This window comes from Miscanthus floridulus, chromosome 6 (assembly GCF_019320115.1).
Source record: "Miscanthus floridulus cultivar M001 chromosome 6, ASM1932011v1, whole genome shotgun sequence".
In the NCBI taxonomy this organism is placed as follows: Eukaryota; Viridiplantae; Streptophyta; class Magnoliopsida; order Poales; family Poaceae; genus Miscanthus; species Miscanthus floridulus.
In genome coordinates, this window is record NC_089585.1 from 98,621,395 (window position 1) to 98,643,405 (window position 22,011).

Below are 22,011 nucleotides of genomic sequence, written 5' to 3' on the forward strand. Positions count from 1 at the left end.
TTTATTAATCATTTTTTTGCTTACTTAGAACGTCCTGGGTTCCACCAAATTTTGTTATTATTAACATGAGAGAACACTATTCACTAATTTGTAATTTGTTTTGAACGAAGGATACATCTCAAGGTGCATTTATTTATATATTATCTAAATCCAAATCCTCCATATATTATCATAATCATGGATGTATTTATTTATTTATTAGTTTATATACCTCGGTAGTAGTGTTTTTCTCATGAGGGGGAGATCCTCCTCCGTTCCTCATCAAACTTAGTTGAACAGTCCAAATGATGATAATACGAAGCTCTTAGTTAATACATTAAGCCCATTCTTTTTGTTAATTCTATTTTATGTAAAATATGGAGGTATGCAAATTAAAGAGCTCAACACTGAAATAGGGGGACAAAGAAAATTACACTTACTTAATATAAAATAAATTCTTTTATTTATTTACTCCCTGTCTCGAAAGCCTTCAACTTATATACGATGACAAAAGCCATATGCACGTAAGTAAAAGGACGGCCAAGCAACAAGATATATATAAACACGTGACTCAACTCAACTTGATCAAGGTACGTAATGTTTCAAAATCAAATAAAAAATAAATTAAATATACAGTGTACGGTGAAACAATTGAACAATAATATACAGTGTGCGGTGAAAGCCAGGACGCTAATAATAAAGGAATAATATCTCTCGTTGTAATTGAGCCTGTTCGCTGGTTAGTTGTTGGGCTGATAAGTCCGACTAGTGCTGGTTTGTTGTGAGAGGAAAACACTGTTGGCTGGCTGATAAGCCCTGGCTGAAACAAACAAGCAAACAGACTAATTGCTTATAAAAATAAAAATTTAACAAAAAATATTTGTTGCTTGGGTTCGAACCTAGGTCTATGGGCTGAGATTCAGCACTGGGGTTCAAACCCAGACCTTTGAGTTAAGTCGCGCGCGTCCTAACCAGCTAAACCATAATGGTGTTGTTGCATGTTCTTCAAAATAATTATACTTGTTTTATTTCAAACGTCAAGATCTATAGGGTAACAGCTCGGTGTCAAGATCTACGGCGACGAAGCCTTGTCCACGTCGGCGCCAGGTCACCGCCACGTTCAACGTCTCGCCAAGACCTCGACGTCATTGGCCATGGCGCCAAAACGTGTTTTCTCGGCGCCAAAAGCCATGACGCCGAGGTCAGAGTCCCTAAACAAAAATCGAACCAATCTGATCTATTTGTGAATATATTTTTTAAAAAAGATTGAAAAATAAAAAATTCGGGCTGCTATCCCGGATGGCATCCGAGCCTGCGTGTCACTGCGGGGCAGCTGTAAACGCTGGTGCGTTGGGCTCGGCCTCAAACCATTACTTTCTGGCACTTCTTTTCGCCCTCCTATCCACAGGAGGAAAGCAAACCATACCTCATGCTTTTTCTCAAAGTTAATTATTGTGCAAGATAAAGGCTCTGTTTGCTGGTGTGAAACTTGACTGAAACTGGCTGAAAACACTGTTCTGACTGAATTGTTGTGAGAGAAAAACACTGTTCCAGCTGAAAAAAGAAGCCGAACAAGTCGAATATAGGATAAGCCGAACATGAAAAAAAAAAAGTAGACACGTGTGTTAAACCATTTAATTCTCATCTCATGATGCTTCAAATTAGCACAAGTGTGCATTCATTTTCTTCTATTATCGTTTTACACTCTCTTGTTACGTCAACACAATAATGACCCCGAATCATTGGTGCGAACCGGTTGCTTCTCTTCTAATCTTACATTCATCATCACTATACTATAGTCCTAATCCTAAGAAAATTAAGTGACGATGGAACTTACCATAAAACGTAGGTAAATCAGTGAAGCTAATTAACTAGTACTACTTGTGGTCTTGTGTGCCCTTTATTTTGGAAGACGAAATTTCACTTCAGCGAGCACGTGAGCACGAAGTCAAGTTTTCTAACGAACTTCCTGGTACACCTATCTGAAGGACATTAAAAACCTGATAAAAAGTCACCCACCAACCTACACCAACCACAGTACAGTTGAACTAGTAGCACGGCACGTACTGTCTCCACCAGTCCAGCAAGGCAGCGGCAACCGCACCGCAGCATCGGCCATGGCGGCCACCGGCCTCAGCCGATCCGTGACATTCCTGTCCGGGTGAGGCCAACCGCTTCGCTGCTCTCGGTAAACCGGCGAGGCGATCCAGTCCAGCCGAGCCGCAAACCAAAAGCAAAGCAACGCCCGAATTAAAATCAGGACACAGGACAGGGAAAAAAACTCGCAGAAGTGAGCTCCCACCTCCCTCCCTCTCTCTCTCTCTCTCCGCTCGGCGCTCGCACCACCGCCGAACCCTCCGATCCAAACCCTCCTCGCGCTGCGCCGCATGCCTCCGAGCGCGACGAGGCGGCGGCGCTGCAGCTGACCACCCCACTTGACCCGCCGGGAGAGAGACAGACGGACGGCAGGCATGGGCGGCGTGACGTCCACCATCGCCGCGCGCTTCGCCTTCTTCCCGCCCACGCCGCCGTCCTACACCGTCGTGGTCGCCGACGCCGCCACCGGCCGCCTCGCCATCCCGGAGATCTCCCGGGCCCCCTCGCGCCGACGGAGGCGGGACGGCGCCGGGGCAGGGGGCTCCTCCGTCGCGGCGGCCGCCGAGGAGGAGGACGGCGCGGAGGTGGTGCGCCTCCGGACCCGCCGCGGGAACGAGATCGTGGGGGTGTACGTGCGCCACGCGCGGGCCTCCGCCACGATGCTCTACTCCCACGGCAACGCCGCCGACCTCGGCCAGATGTACGGGCTCTTCGTCGAGCTCAGCCGCCGCCTCCGCGTCAACCTCTTCGGGTAAATGCTCCGCCCCCGCCACTTCAGCTCGCGCGATTGCCAATTTTGCTGCGAGCTGGAGGGCTTTTCCGTTGGGGGCAACTTACGGGAGGGTTTTGGGAAAGGTTGCAGGAGTTGTTCGATTTCTGGCGTTCCCATGCATTTATTATTGCTCGATTTGTTGGGCTTCATATCTCCTAACTAGGTGCTTCGATTATGCAAAGTGGTGGGTTCGCTCTAATTTTGGGACCCTGTAGCGGCAACTGCATGTTAGCAGATGGAATTGATAATTGATAGGAGATAAGATTGGATCACACACACCCCATTTATGTTTGGTGATGTGGAAAATTAACCTGTATTTATAGTCGCAAACAACTACTAGCTTGCCCTAGCAGCCATATACCAGTAAACCCTTGATTTACAGATTCCCCCCAAATTCAATTGAACACCTTAACAAGACACTTGCATCTATTGCATTGCTTACAGATCCTGTTCAACGAAAGAAATAGGTAGGGCTTTTGACTGCTGAATACTCCCTCCATCCCAAATTGTAAGTCATTCCAAGAATCTTGGAGAGTCAAAGCATCTCAAGTTTGACCAAGTTTATATAATAAGATAATAACATTTATGATACCAACTAAGTACCAATAGATTCTTTGTTAATTATATTTTTATAGTATACCTATTTGATGTCATAAATCTTTGTAATTTTTTTTATAATTTTGGTCAAACTTGAGAAGCTTTGACTCTCCAAGATTCTTGGAATGACTTACAATTTGGGATGGAGGGAGTACAAGAGTAATTGACTAATTGGTGGGGTCCCGTATGATTCATGTAAGAGTAATTTCTTTGGCATGAAAAGAAAAAAACAACAGGCTATATAGATTATTAGTTATGCACTAGATAGGGACTGTACCAACATTGTAGGTGTGCCAGAGGCAAGATAATATATTTTGTGGATGTATCTTGGACTTTACACCTTGAACTTTTTCGATGCTGATGAGGTGGTGCCTTGCATTTTGAGGCATGATTAGTGGATCTTTCTAGGTGGATTGCATTATGCAGGGAGATGTCAGATGTGCGTCGGATTTGGATTCCAAGGGATCATTTTTTTTCCTTTCTCGTATATAATTTTGCTGTAGGACATGGAGATTTACTTTGTGACTGCTAAAGAAAATTCTTTCATGGTTGTAATTTGTAATCATGAAAAGCTTTGGTAACTCCAAAGATTTATGTTAGACTGAGACTAAAACATGTTTTTTTTAACTTTATTGCTGAACAGCATAATCACTATCTGCATCATTTACATATTCTTTCTGCAAAGCATATCCAGCATTTCTTGCTCTTCCATCCCAAGGAAATATGATTAACCTGATATCTGCATCATAGCATTTTAAAGTGCCTGGTTTCTGTCTTGAGTTTCATTTGGAACAATGTACCTCTTTGCTAAATAGGCTTCTCCTCTAGACTGATGCTTAATTTGTGGCCACAGTTAGTTCCTCCAGACTGATGCTTAATTTGTGGCCACAGTTAGTTCTCCGCTAGACTGATGCTTAATTTGTGGCCACAGTTGGTTCCCTAGTCTTTTTCCCTGAAAGTGATTTTAATATACTTATATATTGCTGCAGGTATGATTATTCTGGTTACGGGAGATCTACAGGGAAGGTATCTTTTGTTCTTTTATTTTGACTGCTTAACTAATAACTTATGTAGCAACTAGAATCTTCTCCCTAACCATATCTTAATAGACAGTTTATTCTTCCATTGAACAGCCCACTGAGTGTAATACATATGCAGACATTGAAACAGCATATAACTGCCTCAAGGAAAAATATGGTGTCGCAGATGAGGATATAATCTTATATGGTCAGTCTGTTGGAAGTGGTCCAACCATTGATCTTGCTTCACGATTGCCAGACTTGCGAGCAGTGGTTTTGCATAGTCCTATTTTATCTGGACTAAGAGTACTATATCCAGTCAAACGGACATTTTGGTTCGACATTTACAAGGTATATTTGGTTCTTTTGTTTCCTGGAGTTATTGATTGGTTGCTAAATAACTGATATCTTTTCTCTCCTTGCTGTAGAACATCGACAAAATTGGCTTGGTAAATTGTCCGGTGCTTGTCATTCATGTGAGTTCTAATATCCTATCTCCCAATCCTCTCCCCCCAGGGTCCTTGGTGGAATTAACTTCTGATACAATACAGTAGATTGGGCACGAAAATGGGTGATTCCTCATCTGTGATAAGGGTATACACAGTAGAATGAGTAATACTCGCTAATCACTACTCACCCCAATCCAAGTATGTTAATAACGAACATTCAGATTTGTCAAAGTTGTAGACAGCTATCAAGTGGGCATCTTAATCTTAAGAAACTAATGTTTGTTAATTCGGTATCATAGTTGCTTTGGTAGATTATTGCTTCTTTGACTAACATAACCTGATACTTTCCTGTACCAGGGTACATCAGATGATGTCGTTGACTGCTCCCACGGAAAACAGCTATGGGAGCATTGCAAAGTAAAGTATTCTCCACTGTGGTTGAGTGGTGGTGGCCACAGCAATCTAGAGCTATATCCAGATTACATTAAGCACTTGAAGAAGTTTGTGTCAAGCGTTAGCAAAAAAACACCAAAACCTGAACCAAAAGAGATAACGGCAAAGGATGGCACTACCAGTAAAGAAACAGAGGAAGCATACTCAGAGAAACCTCAAGTGGCTACAAAGTGCTCACAGATCTCACGGAAGAGCCTAGATAGCCTAGTTGGGAAATCCAAAACAGTGGATGTTCCTGATAAACCACGGATGAGCTCAGATGACATTGACAAGTTCCGGAGGAGAAGATGCTTGGTTTGGTGATGCCATATTCTGCACAAATTGTGGAACAGTACCTGAGTGAGGATACTATAGCATGGAAATCAACTAATCAAGCAACTGTATTACATCATGTTGCGAGGAACGGCATCAGCGGTTCCTGCAGTGGAGAGGAAAGAACTGTTAAATAAAAAAAAGAACCAGGAAGCTACCACCATCATCCATCAAAGGCACAGCTACTTGACTGAAAACTGGTAGTTTCTCAGTTAATTTAACACTTACACCGTCAACATGTTTTGCAGCATCGTTTAGGGTTTCCATCATGTAAAAGTGTACCATTGTTGTCTGTAATCACGGGGGACCAATACAAACATTTGCCTCCCCTCTGTGCAAAGTCTGAAAGCCTTAACGGAATCACGAGCACCATAGCCTATTCTGGGTGCACTGGTATCGGGTTCACATGCGTTGTGGAACCTTGTGAGCTTTACCCTGTATACTGATCTTCTCCAACCTTATCGCTGGTTGGTTTCAGTTAGGGTTTATTAGTCAGTCAACAATGTTTTTCTCTCACAACGAACTAGCATCAACCGGGCTTATCAGTCCAGAAACCAACCAGCGAACAGAGCCATTATACAGATTATGCTCCACGTATCAATTGGAAACTGACGGGTGAAACGCACATCACATTTGTCAAAGGTCAGGCTAGTCCCAAACGACATCTATTTAGTACTTTTGTTAGATAATGGGGCATCTATTTGGTACTAGTACTCATGTTTATGTATGTGTATATACCATTCACCACTCTTACACATATACGTACATTCCCTCTGTCCTGACAGCACCAACAAAACAAATATTTACATCACCAGGGACCACGAAGCCCGAAAACAAATGACAGGCAATCTGGCATGGCTTAGTCACAGCAGCAAAACAGTTCTACTAATACAAACATGAAGCACAAATAAATCTCGGGCGGTCTCAGTCCTCGAGCACTAACTAATCTAGTCCTTGCTGGTGTTGGGCGTGGTGGCCCTGCTGTCCCACGGAGCATGAACCGTGGTAGGAGACACGGGCCCGTCCTTGTTCTTCTTGTCTCTATCCTTCTCCATCAGGCATTCACCCTGAATGCTCCTGAGCACCTCGAGCACCTCCTTGATCGGCGGGCGCATCTCGCCGTTCTGCTGCAGGCAACGGAAGGCCAGCTCCGCGACCATGGTCATCATCTTCTTGGTGGCCGGGTCGGTCTCGTAGCCCAGGCCGAGGTCGACGAGCTCCTCCAGCTGGCACTTCTGGATCTTGCTGATGGCCATGCCGGCCAGGTTGATCTCGTTGCGGTGTCTGGTGATGTCGACGGCGGGCTTCGACGAGATGAGCTCCACCAGCACCACTCCGAAACTGTAGACGTCGCTCTTGTCCGTCAGTTGGTAGCACTGATGGTACTCTGGATCTACATACCTGCCAGCCATGTGCAAAAACACAAAATGTTCTCTGTTGAGATCAACGGAACTACCTTTTGGGCAAACAGTAAACTGGTGGATGTATCACAGCGTGATGCCACCATGTGGCAAACTACAACGACATGGACATACCCTGGTGTGCCCTGGGGAGCGGTGGAGACGTGCGTGACGTCGAGGGGGAAGAGGCGGGAGAGGCCGAAGTCAGCGACCTTGACGTGGTAGTCGGCGTCGAGGAGGATGTTGGTGGTCTTGACGTCGCGGTGCACGACGGGCGGCTCGATGGCGTGCAGGTAGGTAAGCGCCGCGGCGGACTCCACGGCGATGCTGAGGCGGAGCGGCCACGAGAGGGCGCGCTCGGGGGCTCGCGGCCCGTGCAGGTGGTCGGCCACCGTGCCGTTGGCCACGAACTCGTACACCAGCAGCAGCTCGCGGCTCTGGCATGGACGTGCAGCCGTAGAACATGACCAGGTTCGGGTGGCGCAGCCCGGACAGGATGGCCGCCTCGTTCTGGAACTGCTCCACGCGCCGGTAGCTGTTGTTGTACAGCCGCTTCACCGCCACCACGCGCCCGTCCTTGAGGTACCCTGAGCAGTGAGCACAAAGAACCAGAGCCTGGTGTTATTAGTGCTGCCTTTGCGTAGTTTGGTTTGCCGTATGATATGAATAGTGCCACGCAATGACCAACATCTTGGAACGAACTGACAGTCGCATGGTTTGCTGAACAATGTAGAATGCCAATTGGCACTTAAGTGCAAATCCAAAGGCGGGAGCATGGCTTTGTAAGAGATCATTTCTAGGAGTACCTTTGTAGACGGCGCCGAAGCCACCATCACCGAGTTCTCTGTTTTCGTTGAAGCAGTTGGTCGCCTCCTCGAGCTCCTCGTAGGTGAAGAGGTGCGTCGGCGGGTCCTCGATGCTGCCGGACTCCATGTCGCCGAGCCGTGAACGCGGGGTCCCACCAGAGCCGCTGTACTTGAGGAGCTTCGAAGATGAGTTGATCACTTTCTTCTGCTTCCTCTTGCGCATGAACAAAAATATTGCAGCGGCAAGCCCTGCAACACCAGCACCACCAGCCACGACACCTGAAAAGGTTGCGTGAGTTAATATTACAGTCATATTAATCTTCTAGTATTCGCTGAAAGCTGCGTACTTCCAGAAACAGGTATTTGCAATTAGCTGTAAAATGATATACGTAATACTAGGGATTGCAGCAAAATGTGTGGGAACAAAGGGGATATATTTATGTAGAAAGCCAACAGTGGACCACTTAAGAAACATTGTAGATAAAGGCTTAGTAGTGCTTACCAGCAATAATTGCCGTTTTCCTTTTTGATCCTGTATGCCAACGAACAAAAGACTGTGTCAGATTTGAGCAAGATTAAGCTGATTTACATTAAACAGAAACACAAAGTACAAAAGTATTACTGCAAACCGAGAAATTTACATCAAACAAAAGTAGTACATGCTACTCGAAATAACCAGGCAGACTCCACTAGAAATTGCCCCAAAAGAAAACTCATGCAAGGAAGACAATGTAAGAAAAATAACTGCAAACCGAGAAATTTTGGTGGTTATTTTCATTCCATTGATCAGGTGCACTTGTTAAAATTCAGTAGTTCAGTAATAGGATATGGAGTTTCATTTGTATAAACTCAATTGAATTATATGATGCGTAGCAGAGCTAGAAGCAGCAAAAGTAACTTTCTATTGTTGTTTCCTTCCTCTGTTGAAATTCGCAGACATAATTCTCCTTGTCAATAAGGCAACGGATCCAGATCCTGCTGGTAACTTAGGCCAAAATGTAAAACAAGTTCAGTGTCCTTTTTGACCAGATAGGCAGATCCTGCATTTTGAATAATCTATATCTTGTAGTAATAGTAGAGCATGATGCAAGATCTTCCTTTGTCCTCTCTTTTATTTTGCTGAAACTTGCTCCTCTTTAGGAAGATACGATGCATCATGTAATAACATAGAAAAATGCTACGATACAGGGAAAAGTTGCAGGAGGCAAGTAATCAATTCGCCTTTGGTGAATAACTTGGTCTTTGTATATATATTATTATATAAAGTCGTAATCATAATGTCCCTCAGGACTCAGGACACAGGGCTATAGGTAGGAGGTCGGCATCAAAATAAAGGTGGGCAACAAATATCTTGCAAGACAGACATCTGAAATATTCCTAAGCTTTCTGAATAGCCAAAAGTGAACATCTCAATATGAAATCAGAGCAGTTGAAAGCCATCAAATCAAAGAAGAAGCAATTTTTACCAGTACTAGTTTTTGAGATTATATCCTCATCAACATCTCAAACAAATCAGAGCAGTTTGAAAAGGCTAACCAGGGAATCAAAGTCTTGAATGAAGAAGGTTTGAAATGTAAAGCTACCACTCTAAACCTGCTAGTTGAAGAACACAATAATCTTTGAAGTCTTGAACATAGAAATTTGAGGCTAGAGGCTCATGGCTCATACTGTTCCAAAGTAGTACAGTGATTCTACAGTATATCCAGTTACCAATAATGTGAGTGAAAATGCCTACTATATGAAGTTGCTATCTCAGGCATCAACGGTCCCAATTAATGTGAACACCAGCGATTCATGCAACCACAAAAAAAACTGAAGCGTCGCGGTTTTCAGTTAGAGCGACGAGATGTCTGTCGCTGAAATTAACAAGACTACGCTGGTGCGCATCAGTTTCTGCTGTGCTCCTACATCGACAGGTGGGCATGGATCTCTCTTTAAGTCATTAGACGCGCAACCATTAATTCCGCAAGTAGCTCTGGCCGGGGAGCGTTGTTTGGGCCTCTCTGTCAGGTGGGGTTTTCGGCCATAAACGTCGTAAGGCTTAATCAGCAACAGCCTACAGGCTGCACCTACGAGTCTTGTACATGAAGGTAAGCTACTGTCATGCAAACCGTGATGTGGCAATCGATCGTAGCAAAGGACCCGTCCTTTTTAAGCAATTAATTATGTATAAGTGCCTAGAGAGCAGTACTGAAGTCGCATGATTTGGTGCTGCAGCCTGCATGGAGCAGCTAACAGATAGGGTACGGAAGGTAGGAGAGATGGATGCAAAGAGTACTTCCAAATTCTCAACCGCTCCTTGGCCGTACGACGAGACACAAGAAGTCTTGGGCGAGACGGAGCCCCGTCGCTGTGGCTCTATCGATTTTCCTCAACGCGTGGTCGTGCTGAGAGCGACGCGACCGAACTCGGTGGTCCTGGATAAAATCTCGGAGGCCGACTCGTCCCAACAGCCCCGCCGGCGACAGACACTGGAAAACAAGCCGCGAGGTGCCGTTGCGCCATCGGATCGGAGCGGTGCTTTCAAGCTATCTATGAGTCTATGACACATCTCTATCGAGAGAGGACGGGTTACTGAGCAGCAGAGCCCGGACTAATTGGACTGACGCGCTTTAAGCTCTGGTTCGTTTCACACCCAGATATTTGATAGTGTCTGTCTGTATTTCTAACGCGACAGTGTTTTCTCCGGACAGAGAAGAAAGCGTTAGCGTGCAGAGGAAACCATGGATTATTAGCAGCGATATGGTGTGTAATTATGCAGGTAGTAATGACGCCTGATAGAATGAATGCACGCCATCGAAGGCTAATGGCTCGACCATTTCTATGGCGATTTGGACGGTGAAAGCATGGCTGTTACGTACCGGGCCAAGACAGAGCGGAGGAGTCAGCAGAGATCTTACTACAACTGCCGCCGTCGCCCACGCGGCCGTCGGGGCAGAGGCAGCCCAGGAACTCGCCGGCGCGGTTGTACCCGCACTTGCCGCTGGACTGCTCGCATTGGCCGCACGGACCGCCGGAGCTCCGGTCCCAGCCCAGCTGGAACCCCGCGCGGAGGGCCTTGCCGTACCCGTCCTTCCTCCACACCGGGTCCTGAGCGTCGGGCGGGATGGAGCTCTTGAGCACCGGCACTTCGAATATCTGCCGGCACGCGCTCGACCAGTCGCCGGGAGGCACCTCGCCGCGCGGGAGCACGAACGTCATGGAAGCCGGTTTGTCCATGTCTCCACAGGTGATGGGCTTGATGGTCGGCGGCTTCGGCGGTTTGGGAGCGGGCTCGGCCTCCGGGCCGAAGGAGCAGCCGACGAAGAAGAAGAGGTAGTCGACGCTGTGGAGAATAAGGGACAGCCGGACGGCCGGTGGGATGGTCACGTTGTGGTCCACGACGGGGCATCCACCGTTGCCCGCGCCCGCGGCGTCCGCGTCGGCGAGCGAGACGATCAGGTTGGCGTAGTCGATGCCCGAGACCGTGTAGTTGTCGTCGCCGAGCTTCAGGACGGGCTTGTTGTTGGCGCCGTCGCAGATGACGGCGAGGCCCGGGTAGCCGCAGTAGGACTCGCCGTCGTGGTCCGGGACCGCCTTGGCGTCGTCGCTGGCGAGGTAGAACGGGTAGCTGATGTTCACGCCGCCGCAGAGGTACGGCCGAGACCGGCACGCGGAGACGGCGTACGTGTCGTCATCGCCGCGCGACGCGACGGCCGCGGCGAGTAGGAGGAGTACGAGGAGGAGGAGGAGGCCTCGGTCGTGGTGGCTCAGGGAAAGCATGGCAGCTGGGGAAGCTGGCAGCTCTGTTCAGGTCTCAGGAATTTCTGGCGCGCAGTTGTTTTTTTGGTCAAGCGATGTTTTAAGCCTCGCTTTGGTAGTGGCAAGTGCAGCTAGCCGTGCAGTACCGGCGAAGGTTGGGTGGCTGACACTGACGACGGGCAAGGACACACGGGCAAACGATGGCTTGAGGAGGGGCCTGCCTGCTTGTAGTAGCGGACTCGCGAGTCGCGACGTTGCCAGCCTACCGCGCCACACTGCCAGAGTCGCTGCGTTACCTGACCCATGTCCCTATCCCATGGCGACTCCAGAGCTTTTTTTTTTGAAAAAAACAGGAGGGTCAAGGAGCCCCTACTGATCAAATTAATGAAATGCAGTAAAACACAAGTACAAGTACAAAACAGACAAACTAAAGAAAGAGTGGGGCGTGGCTAGTCACTTTTCCAAATTGGCGTCAAAAGGAAGAGCTATTGGTCGTCTATTTTTTTTATTACTATACTGGTATTATCCTTGTGCAGGTGGCTGTTTTTCCCCCCTCCAATTTTCGTTTTGGAATGGTTGCCCTATTCTCCTGCGCGTGTTCAACGATGCCGTATGTATGCTACGGCAGAAATGCTTCGGTCAGTGGTTCCTGAAGATCGAGTCTATGGCCGTGAAAGACAGCTTGAGAAAATTGAGCCGCTTCCTCCTATCACTGGCGGTGTGGCTTCCAGCAGCAGCAGGCATGTGCCGGCGATGGGCTGTAAAAGTTCTGTCTCATTCCCGCCGACGGCAGCCGTGGAGAAATATAAGAGCATGCGCGGTCCAAGTTGTGGACGTTCAGGAGAACAGAGCGGTCCACAACAACACATCGCGTTCAGAGGGAAGAATCGGTCAGAGTGGCTGGTCCTGGTCGTGTTCGGCTATTACTTTCAGCCTGGTTAACATCTAAAATTTGTCATGCTAAAGATTTGACAAGCCAAAAGTTGGGTAAAATCATTGCTATAGATTTGTCAAGACAAATGTAAGACTTTAGCAAGTTTTGGTAGCAAACCAAATACTAGCCAAAATTAGAGATTGATCAGTGGTATGACAAATTTTGAAAGCGAACCAATCGTGCCATTATTACATTCCATCCCACATACAGCTGCCGGCTTACTGTAATCAGGTAGTTGATGATGCGACTTCGAACTTAAACCTAACTCATGTAAAACATTACAGAGTGGTAAGCACGAGGGAGCGGCGGCTGCAGATTTTTGGGTTGGAAGGAAACTGACATTGAAGGCCCAAGGGGAATAAGATGCAGATGGTCCAAAATATGGCAAGCTGGTGGCAGGCTTCTGCTGGTGGTCCTGTTAAGGACAGGTCTAAAATTGCTACATGGTTGATTGATTTTTACAGATTTTTCATCCTTTAATTTAGATCCATTTCGACACCTTTTATTTTCAAAAAGCAATCGAAGTTCTTTGTTCAGGCCAAGCAAAGATTTGATTCCAAGGTAAAATTTGAAACAAAAACTTTTTTTTTTTTACTGAAGCTACAACTAGGAGCTACCTGCCTACTTACAGTTGATGAAGCTGCAAGCTAATGGACCCCCTTAGCAATTTGACACCAAGGAAGGAGAAAAGGCTTGGTTTCAACCAAAAAAGGAAGGAGAAAAGGTAGTACTACAAGACAGAAAGGGCTTACCTTTGGTGCATTCATGGTTGCTCACTCGGCCGTTGGTACACAAGCAAGCCACGAATTCCCCATATCTGCTGTAGGCACAACGTCCATTGGATCCCTCGCAGTCGGTGCACAGCTCGGACTTCCTACTCGAGTTCCATCCCAACTGAAAACCCTGTTTAAGAGCGTTGCGGTACCCGTTGGTGCTCCATTGCGAATCGATCGTCAGGGAGTCGTTCTGAAGCACCGGCACTTGGATAACTTGCTTGCACTCCCGTGACAAAGTTTGGTGGGGCACCTCCGAAGGAATCACAAAAGAATAATAACCATCCAAAGAACTTGGACATGTGATCGGGTTGATGTAAGGCTGCCCAGGGATAGTGGAGATGGAGCAGTTGGCGAAGAAGAGGAGGTAACCAACAGTGTACTCTGGCAATAAGTTGAGCCACACGGCGGGCGGCACGGTGACGTTGTGGTCGACCGGGCAGCTCTCATCGCCGTCGAGGACATCGGGATCGGCGAGGGAGATGGTGGAGTTGGTGTAGTCGATGCCCGTCACGTTGTAGTAGTAGTCTGGGCCGCTGCCGAGTTGCAGGATGGGATACTTGTCGTCCACACAGTCGATGGCCAGCCCAGGGTACCCGCAGGAGGAGGAGTTGTTGCCCAGGACATCTGCCGTCTCATCGAAAAGATAGAACGGGTAACTGATATTCACATCGCCGCATGTGTATGGCTGCACCTTGCATATGGAGGTGTTGTACATGTAATCGTCGTCGGAAGGATCGCCACGGGAAGCGACAAATAAGACGGCAAGGAGAAGCGGCAGCGGCAGTCGGTGCCGAAGCGAGCAGAGGGCCATGGCTGAATAAGTCGAGTTTTTTTTTTCCTTTCTCCCTCCCCGTTAGTTCGGTGGCCGCCGGCCTCGGCTCTCTCTGTTTATAAGGCAACAAGGGGCTGGGGAGTCTTCTCGGAAGGTTGGGTGGCAGACGAGGGCGCCACCAGACGGAAGAGCCGTGGTTGACCAGCCACCTGGGTGTCGCGAAATGCCAATCGCTTGCCACGCAAGGTCGGCTACGGCTTATGACTCCTGCCTCCCCTATTGGCTGGGTCGTAAATGATCATGAATTATAAACTAGAATACTATTTTTCTCCCACACCAAACCATAATAAAAAAAAATTTGCGTTTAGCGTTGAACACTTGTACATGGTCAGCGACTACATAATGCAGTGGTACTCAGGATCCTAGTCAGGACCCAGTCCTCTGATCCCCTCTGTCATGCAGTGATGTACATGGTCAGCGACTACATAATGCAGTGGTACTCAGGATCCTAGTCAGGACCCAGTCCTCTGATCCCCTCTGTCATGCAGTGATGGGAACTTTTTTGAGGAAAAGTGTCGGGGAAAGTTGCTCGTTCAGGAAAAACTATTCATGTTCCTATTATGTTAAAAAACATGATGTAGTACCACATTTCTTATTCCACGTCCCTCCGCCCGCTTATGCTGAAATTTAGTTTATACTAAAATATTATGATAGAAAAACACTGTTCCAGTAACACGGCTGCTAAGGTTGGGAACCATGAAATTGGAGTAAACAAAAAGTATGACGTCACGAATCACGACTAAGACCAAGAACCACGTCTTTGCATGAAAAAAACACTCCTAGCAATTAGAGGATTCCATACGACAGTCTCCACTCTCACTACCGGTTTGCTGTCGCTCCAATACAAAGCTTGCACAACAACAATGTCATGGAAGCAAGCAGGGATGGATCCAGCGGCGAGTGGGTGGTGGCTCAAGCCCCCATACCGTCGCTAATTCCATAGGGTCCCCTAGAACCCTCTAAGAATTTTGCCAATGGCTGCTTTGGAGAGAAGAGGTTGAAGGTTAAAAATGACGACTTCAGACCTCACTGAACTTTCATTCTACATCCGTCACTAGAAGCAAAGGCGCGTGGGCGTGGTCTTGGATCTCCGCTTGATAATCCCTTTTCTTAGAAGAATTAATGATTGTTTCCACTAAGCCTTCTACTACCGTAGAAGAAAATTTAGCTTTATAATATTCTAAAGTGGTCAGCGCTCAGCACTTCATAACCATAGGAGTACCAAAGAGCAGGGACCTACTCCTCTTTTTTTTTTCCCCGAAAGAACGGCAAAAACTTTGTCTAGATGATAGAAAAGAAAATGGAACTGTACAAACAAAACAAAAACAAAAACTTCGTACAACTTGGACAACGTGACTTCAAACCTCGACTCTACTTTGCGAAACTAGGTGGTGGAGTCTGAACCCACTCATCTACTCGGTAGGTAAACTGGGGATATTATTGCCTCCTGTTGTCAGTCCTCTTTTGTGAACCACTGAAATCAAAGCGAATAGAAAGCATACACTCACTAACAACTCCAACCCTGGAAACACGTCTTCGGATGGACTAAAACATGGCTTATACGTACGGAACAAAGATCCAACAGCAACGAAAACCAAACAATGTTTGCCCGCCTGCTAGACAGCTAGAGCCAGCCAGCGCTACCAAACCTCTCCATTTGGCAACGCGAACCAGGCCTGTCCGGCTGTCCGCCTGTGGGCTGCGTCTGCCGTTTAGCATCGTGGTCCTTGTTCCACAGTGAAACAGGGGCAATACCGCCTCTGCTCGTGGAACACGGCAGGCCGCCGGGCCGCCTGATGAATCTCGCTCACGAGAAAAGGACGGATTTGGTGCAAAAAGCAGAACGAGGGTCGCGAGGCTGTAAACATCCTTGTCGAATGATGCAAGCAGGAGCCAGAATTTCCAGCTCTGTACCTACCCAAGCATTAATTTCCCAGGCAAACCCCGACGAAGTGTAGACTAGATCAAAGTCAAAGCATTCACCATCAGCACGAGGCAAGAAGGAGCAGCGGGACGCGCACACACGGGACATTGCGGGGCTAGCAGCTAGCTACGAGGTTGCAAGCTACTGACGGAACCGGTGCTTGCTCTGGTGATTGCAAAAAACAAAGGGTTGGTTCAGGAGGACTTACGTGATGCAGTTGCGGTGCTGATGTGTTCGCAGTCCGGGTTGCCCACCTTCCCTCCGTGGCACAAGCAGCCCAGGAAGTCCCTGTGCTGGCTATAGGCGCATCGCCCGTTCGACTCCTCGCACAGGTGACACCCATACGCTGTGAGACGTTCCCATTCCAACTCGAACCCACGCCTGAGCACGTCTCCATACCCGCCGCTTCTGAGGTATTGCTGGTTACTTGGTGCCATCAGAACATCGTGGTTCACTGGCACGGTGACAATCATGTTGCAGTTCATCGCCAATTCTTGCTCCGGATACCAGTCATGCTCATGCTCATCAGTCATGACCACGAAGGAGTCTCCTGGGCCAGCATCTGGCGGACTCTTGAAATCCGCGCATTTGATTTTGTATGCGTCCAAGTCAAGCGTCATGGAATCGCCTAGGTGGCAGCCGAAGAAGAAGGTGAGGTTGTGGAAGGCGCTGCTGTTGTACAGCCATGTCTCGTTGAAGCTGACGTTGTGGCTGACTGCAGGGCAGCTGCCGCCGACGAACACGTCGCTGTCCGCCAGAATGATGGTGTGATTGTCGTAGAAGATCTTCTGGATGAAGTAGTTCTCGCCGCCGAGACTGATGACCGGGACCGGGATCCCGGTCGGCCTTTCGGCTTGGCAGAAAATCTTCAGGTCGGTGTAGCCGCAGGAGTAGCTGTATCCGTAATCGGCGGTCTCTATGGTCACGTCGGCGAGGTAGAAGGGATAGCTGATATTGACGCCGCCGCAGTTGATCGACTCCGAGCAAATCGAACCGTCATAGGTGGTCGGGAGCGACGGAGAGATGGCATGGGAAGCAGGGACATGGACATGGACGGCGAGGAAGACGAAGAGGAGGACGGGGAGACGTGGTACTGGTAGGTGAGCAGCCATGGTGGCGAGAAGACGAGGTGGGTTCGCGCTCATCTGGCTGTTTTGTTAGCTCCAACTGGGCACGCAGTTGCTTGTGACTTGCGGCCGCCGCCGTTTATAGGTGCCATGGACTTGACCGGGTTTCGGCGAAGGTTGATTGCTGGTGGGCCCGGAGGTGGGGCAGGAGATAACACGGATTGAGACTTGCCGTGGACTTGGCGGTCTTCCCGGTCCGTGCCAAGCCGTTTGATCACTGATCGTGGGCTGCCTGCTACGTCCTCCCTAGGCTTGTTGGTCCAGTCAGGCAAGATACGATCTTAACCTAGGCCACGTTTAGTTCACCCTAAATTCCCAACTTTGACACTATGTAAAAAGAAGATTTTTCGTCACATCAAATTTGTGGTACATGAATGGAGTACTAAATGTTGACGAAATCAAAAACTAATTGCACAGTTTGATTGTACTCTGCGAGACGAACGTTTTGAGCCTAATTAGTCAACGATTGTACAATTATTATCAAATACAAATGAAATGCTACAGTGTAGCTACAATTTGCTACGGTGTTTTTGGCGGCGCCAAATTCAGGCAACTAAACATGCCCCTACTACTGCTCGGTACGGAGTATGATTTTAGTTGACTTCCATTTGGACCGTATGCCAATCAAAGGGATATAGCAGTATATAATGAAAGTCTTCGCTCACGATGTTTTTTCTATTCCTTTTCAAGAATCACATTTTGTTAATTGATGAACCGGCGCTGCAAATTGGGTTTCCTAGGAGCTTTCGGAGAGAAACAATTATCTGTCCGAAAGTGTGTGAGTAGTTTTTTTTTTGGATAAATTCCGTGGAGGAAAAACATGAATCAGGAGCAATTCATTTTCCAGCTTACAACTTTTTTTATTGATTTCGAAAAACCACTTCACACCTCCTGTTCAAAAAAAACCTAATCAGCTAGTGTGTCGGGTCAGATTCAAGCCATGATTTTCGACACATGGCTCAACCCAAAGTAGAAAAACTCTAAGAAGTAGCCCGACCCAACCCGTCGGTGCATTGGGTCGAATTTTGGACCAACCATTTCGATCTAATCATTTTTCTCGGCCTAACCCGATTTGGTGTTGGTCAGATCAATTCAGCTGTTGTTGGTGCAGAAAGTGGCCAACTAGTGAATATTTGTAGTTTTGTTGTACGTTGTGATCGGAGGTGGCCTAGCACTCAATGACACATGATTTATACTGGTTCGGGCAACGTGCCCTACGTCCAGTCGGGGTCGGTCGGTGACTTTATTCCTGAGCCCAGATGCTCGAAGTTTGCAGTGGGGTTACAAACGAGAGAAAGAAAGATGGGGTGTACAAGAGGTCCGGTCGGCTCCGACCGGAAGGGCCGAGAGTGACAGGAACTTCGCTACGAGCTAGGTGTTCGAGCGTGTGCTTGCGGTCGAAACTTGGTGGTTCTACGGTTGTGAGGTGTCGATGTGGATCTAAGGAACTCTGGCTTCCTTGAATCGGTCCCCTTGTTGGAGGGAGCACATCCCCTTTTATAGATGAAGGGGACGGCTCTACAGGTGAGAGGGAGAGGGTACGGATGTCTTTAAGCCTTGCTGCCCACGTCGATGAGGATTGGATAATGGTAGGTGCCCCCAACACTGTTGATGTCGCTGTAGAACGTCAGATGCGCACGGGAGGTCGTGCTATCTTCTTCAGGAAGGATGGACGTCGATACCTACAAATACTATTTGATGCCTAGTGGCATGTGAGGAGTCACCCTATGTTCATACGGTATGGCAAATCCTGGTGCCCATACCGCGATCGATGTCCAGAGACACGCGGGGGGCTTACCGTATGGGAGTTTTAGCGGCCCCTACAATACTGTAGGGGGAGATGTCGGCGTCTACAAAACTGTTTGTGTCAGGGTGGCTGCAGAGTACTGTAGACATCAGGAGGAACTACCTGAAATTACAAATTCATATGAGGTGAGAACATAATATAAAATTTACTTTGCAATAATTCTAAATCACCGTTGGGCAGAAATAGAATTAATGTAGGCAACAACTATTAATCCACATCATAATATTGCTATTAATCAACGTTGGTCAGAATAATAACAACATTATAATCACAGTAAAATTATCCATTTTCAAATATTAAACTCTCCCGTTGGTTCGAATTTAATAATGAAAACGATAACAATTTAAATACGCAGCGGAAACTTTAACTTTTGTATAATCAATTTTCCAGAAACATTGGAAAATAACTTTACTGTTGTCTGAACAAATTATCGTTTGGACAAATTTGTGCAGAAAAATTATCATCTTTCAATTCAAATGCATGTCAAATATGCATCAAAATGATTCTGGAAAATAGAAAAACCATAACTGTAATTTCCAAAAGGCAAAAAACCATTTCGGCCCACAACGCGGAGCCTCGGCCCACGGCCTCCCGCACGCTGCGCGCGCGCTGCTGCCTGCTGGCGGCCCAGCCCAGCTCGGCGGCCCGGCCAGCGCAGCGGCCCCCGCTTTTTTTTTTGTTGTTTGCGGCCCAAGACACCCGAATTCGCCCGGCCCAGCCGGCCTTTCCCGCCAGCGCCACATGCCGACCGGTCCCAGGCCCTAACGTGGGCCTGGGCCGGCTAATCGGCCTGCCGCCTCTGCCCGCCTGGCCAAAAGTTGGCCCGAGCGATCTCGGCCCCGCCCAAAACCATCCGACGTGCACGAGCGCCGATTTCGGCCGGATCAAAAACAGCGAGCCGGCGCCCCGGAACCCTAACTCCTCATTTCCATCCTCTCCTTCTTCTCAGCGCAGCAGCCGAGCAGCAGGAGCGAGGCGAGCACCCATGGCAGCCGCCTGCGGGTCGCCGCCGCCGGCTCACCGGCGGCCCGGCCGGGCAGGTGCCGGCGGCTCCCTGTGCTCTCCTTCCTTTCTCAAGCGCCGCGCGCTCTCTCTTCTTCTCTCTCTGCGCGGCAGCAGCAGCAGCAGCGGCCATGGCGGCCCGAGAGATGAAGACCGGCGCCACCGCGTGGCTCATCGCCGGCGCGCGCGTTCGCTCCTAGGACGGAGGCGCGCCGACGTACGATCCGCCTCGCGACGGTGCCCAGTAGCAGGCGCATGCGCACAACCGCACACAGGGCGGCGCTGCCCTCTGACCCGCGCGCCGGGGCAGAGGGGAGGTGCGTCGATCGGTGAAGTAGTAGACGATGTTGCAGTGCAAGTGGCGGCGGGCGGAGGTGCTTTCCCGTCACTGGCTGCGCCCCTAGGATCGGGTTAGGGTTTGTAGATGGGTGTTGGCGGCTCAACGGTGAACCTCGTGCCTTGAGCCGCCGGCCCCCACCTTCTTTTTATAGCGCAGGGTGACAGGGGCCCTCCAGCCATAGTGGGCTGGGCGCCCCCGATCAGGGCGCGTGGGTCAAGGGGCCCGAGTTGGGCCGTTGGGCCCAACTCGGGATTGAGATCATTCTAACATGATACACTATCCACATTATGAAGGAGGCTCGGTTTTGTGAACGAGCTAAATCAACATCAACTACTTAAATGTGAATGCGAACTGATTGGTTGGGTTCTTTGTAGTGAAATATGTCCATCTGGATTTAAATTTTTAATTTGCTACGAGTGCTCGTATTTTCTTGGATTTATTTCAGGATTTAATGGCGTTATGCTTTTAGTGGTAGGCGATGTCCCCGTCGACAGCGAGGCACCTGTGGTGACTACGTGAATTTCAGATGTGCCGGCTCAGTCCTTCGGAGGTGCGCATAAAGGTAGGGTTTGCGTACGTGTATTCATAGGGGTGAGTGTGCGTGTGGTGTGGACATCTATGTTGTACTGTGTAATTTAAAAAAACTACGAAATGTGAATATAAGTGATATTTTGAAAAAAAAAGTAATTCAAATATAAGTGGTTGTTAAAAAAGAGCCAGCGAACCCTTTTCAAGAATCGCATCAGGCCAAGCCCAACGCAGGCAGCACAAACGTTGGTCCCGTCTGAAAAGTCGTGCTCCACGAAGGCGTGCTAGTTGAGACTGTAATTTCTACAACGCAGACAACACTGCCCTATCTACTTTCTCACCCAGGCCTTGTTTAGATTACCTTCAAATTCCAAGTTTTTTCACTCTCTCTCCATCAAATCAATTTTTAGCCACTTGCATGAAGCATTAAATGTAGGTAAAAAAAATAACTAATTACACAGTTTAGTTGGAAATCACGAGATGAATCTTTTGAGCTTAGTTGGTCCACGATTGGACAATATTTACCAAATAAGACGAAAGCGCTACTATTCATCGGGTTTGCAATTTTTTGCAATCTAAACATGGCCCCACTGCTACCTCTCTCACTTCGAACGTCGCTTTCAAGGACTTGCTTTTGCAGTCTACGGAGTACGTACTAGCCAATACCGTTCGTTCTCTGACTCCTTTCTAGAGAAACCGTCGCTTTTCTGAGGAAGTCGTCGACTCCTCTGTAAGACACACTGACAGACTGCGGAGCTGCTATCCCGATTTTTTTTTATTTTTCAGCTTTTTTTTAATATTCACATATAGATTCTGATGGTTTTAATTTTTGTTTATGAAGCCTACCTGGACGCCATAGCTTTTGGGGTCAAGAAAACACGTCTCGATGCCATGGTCAATGGCGGCGAGGTCTTGACGAGGTGTCGGACATGGCGGTGACCTAGCGCCGACGTGGACAAGATCTCGACGCCATAGATCTTGGCGCCAAACTGTTATCCTATAGATCTTGACGTTTGAAATGAAACAAGTATAATTGTTCCGAGGAACATGCAACACCGTCATTGTGGTTCAGCTGGTTAGGACATGCACGACTTAGCTCAAAGGCTTGGGTTTGAA

The 22,011-nt window shown here is 48.1% G+C and overlaps 3 protein-coding genes and 1 pseudogene across 3 annotated transcripts; 1 reads left to right on the forward strand and 3 right to left on the reverse strand.

Moving 5' to 3' along the window:
* The first annotated feature begins 1,796 nt into the window (after positions 1-1,796).
* On the forward strand, positions 1,797-6,057 carry LOC136456401 (uncharacterized). Its single transcript, XM_066456250.1, has 5 exons — positions 1,797-2,827; positions 4,435-4,471; positions 4,579-4,815; positions 4,893-4,940; positions 5,271-6,057. Exons 1-5 carry the CDS (start codon positions 2,451-2,453, stop codon positions 5,667-5,669), a joined length of 1,098 nt encoding a protein of 365 aa, XP_066312347.1. The 5' UTR covers positions 1,797-2,450; the 3' UTR covers positions 5,670-6,057.
* A 297-nt stretch (positions 6,058-6,354) lies between these two features.
* On the reverse strand, positions 6,355-13,259 carry LOC136456400 (LEAF RUST 10 DISEASE-RESISTANCE LOCUS RECEPTOR-LIKE PROTEIN KINASE-like 1.2; annotated as a pseudogene).
* LOC136460877 (LEAF RUST 10 DISEASE-RESISTANCE LOCUS RECEPTOR-LIKE PROTEIN KINASE-like 2.5) lies at positions 12,821-14,146 on the reverse strand. The gene is made up of 2 exons (XM_066460413.1): positions 13,312-14,146; positions 12,821-12,894 (listed from the first exon to the last, which is right to left on the reverse strand). The coding sequence occupies exons 1-2, from the start codon at positions 14,144-14,146 to the stop codon at positions 12,821-12,823; spliced, it is 909 nt and encodes a 302-aa protein (XP_066316510.1).
* A 2,139-nt stretch (positions 14,147-16,285) lies between these two features.
* On the reverse strand, positions 16,286-17,203 carry LOC136460878 (LEAF RUST 10 DISEASE-RESISTANCE LOCUS RECEPTOR-LIKE PROTEIN KINASE-like 1.2). The gene has a single exon (XM_066460414.1). It carries the CDS (start codon positions 17,201-17,203, stop codon positions 16,286-16,288), a length of 918 nt encoding a protein of 305 aa, XP_066316511.1.
* Between the last annotated feature and the right edge of the window lie 4,808 nt (positions 17,204-22,011).

Bases quoted from the DNA above. Each gene is read 5' to 3' on its own strand.
- LOC136460877 (XM_066460413.1), bottom strand. From the start codon at position 14,146: ATGGCCCTCTGCTCGCTTCGGCACCGACTGCCGCTGCCGCTTCTCCTT. The intron at 12,895-13,311 runs GTAAGCCCTTTC...CTTCAATGTCAG, and splicing joins CAACCATGAATGCACCAAAG to TTTCCTTCCAACCCAAAAAT.
- LOC136460878 (XM_066460414.1), bottom strand. From the start codon at position 17,203: ATGGCTGCTCACCTACCAGTACCACGTCTCCCCGTCCTCCTCTTCGTC.
- LOC136456401 (XM_066456250.1), top strand. From the start codon at position 2,451: ATGGGCGGCGTGACGTCCACCATCGCCGCGCGCTTCGCCTTCTTCCCG. The intron at 4,472-4,578 runs GTATCTTTTGTT...TCCATTGAACAG, and splicing joins ACGGGAGATCTACAGGGAAG to CCCACTGAGTGTAATACATA. The intron at 4,941-5,270 runs GTGAGTTCTAAT...TTCCTGTACCAG, and splicing joins GTCCGGTGCTTGTCATTCAT to GGTACATCAGATGATGTCGT.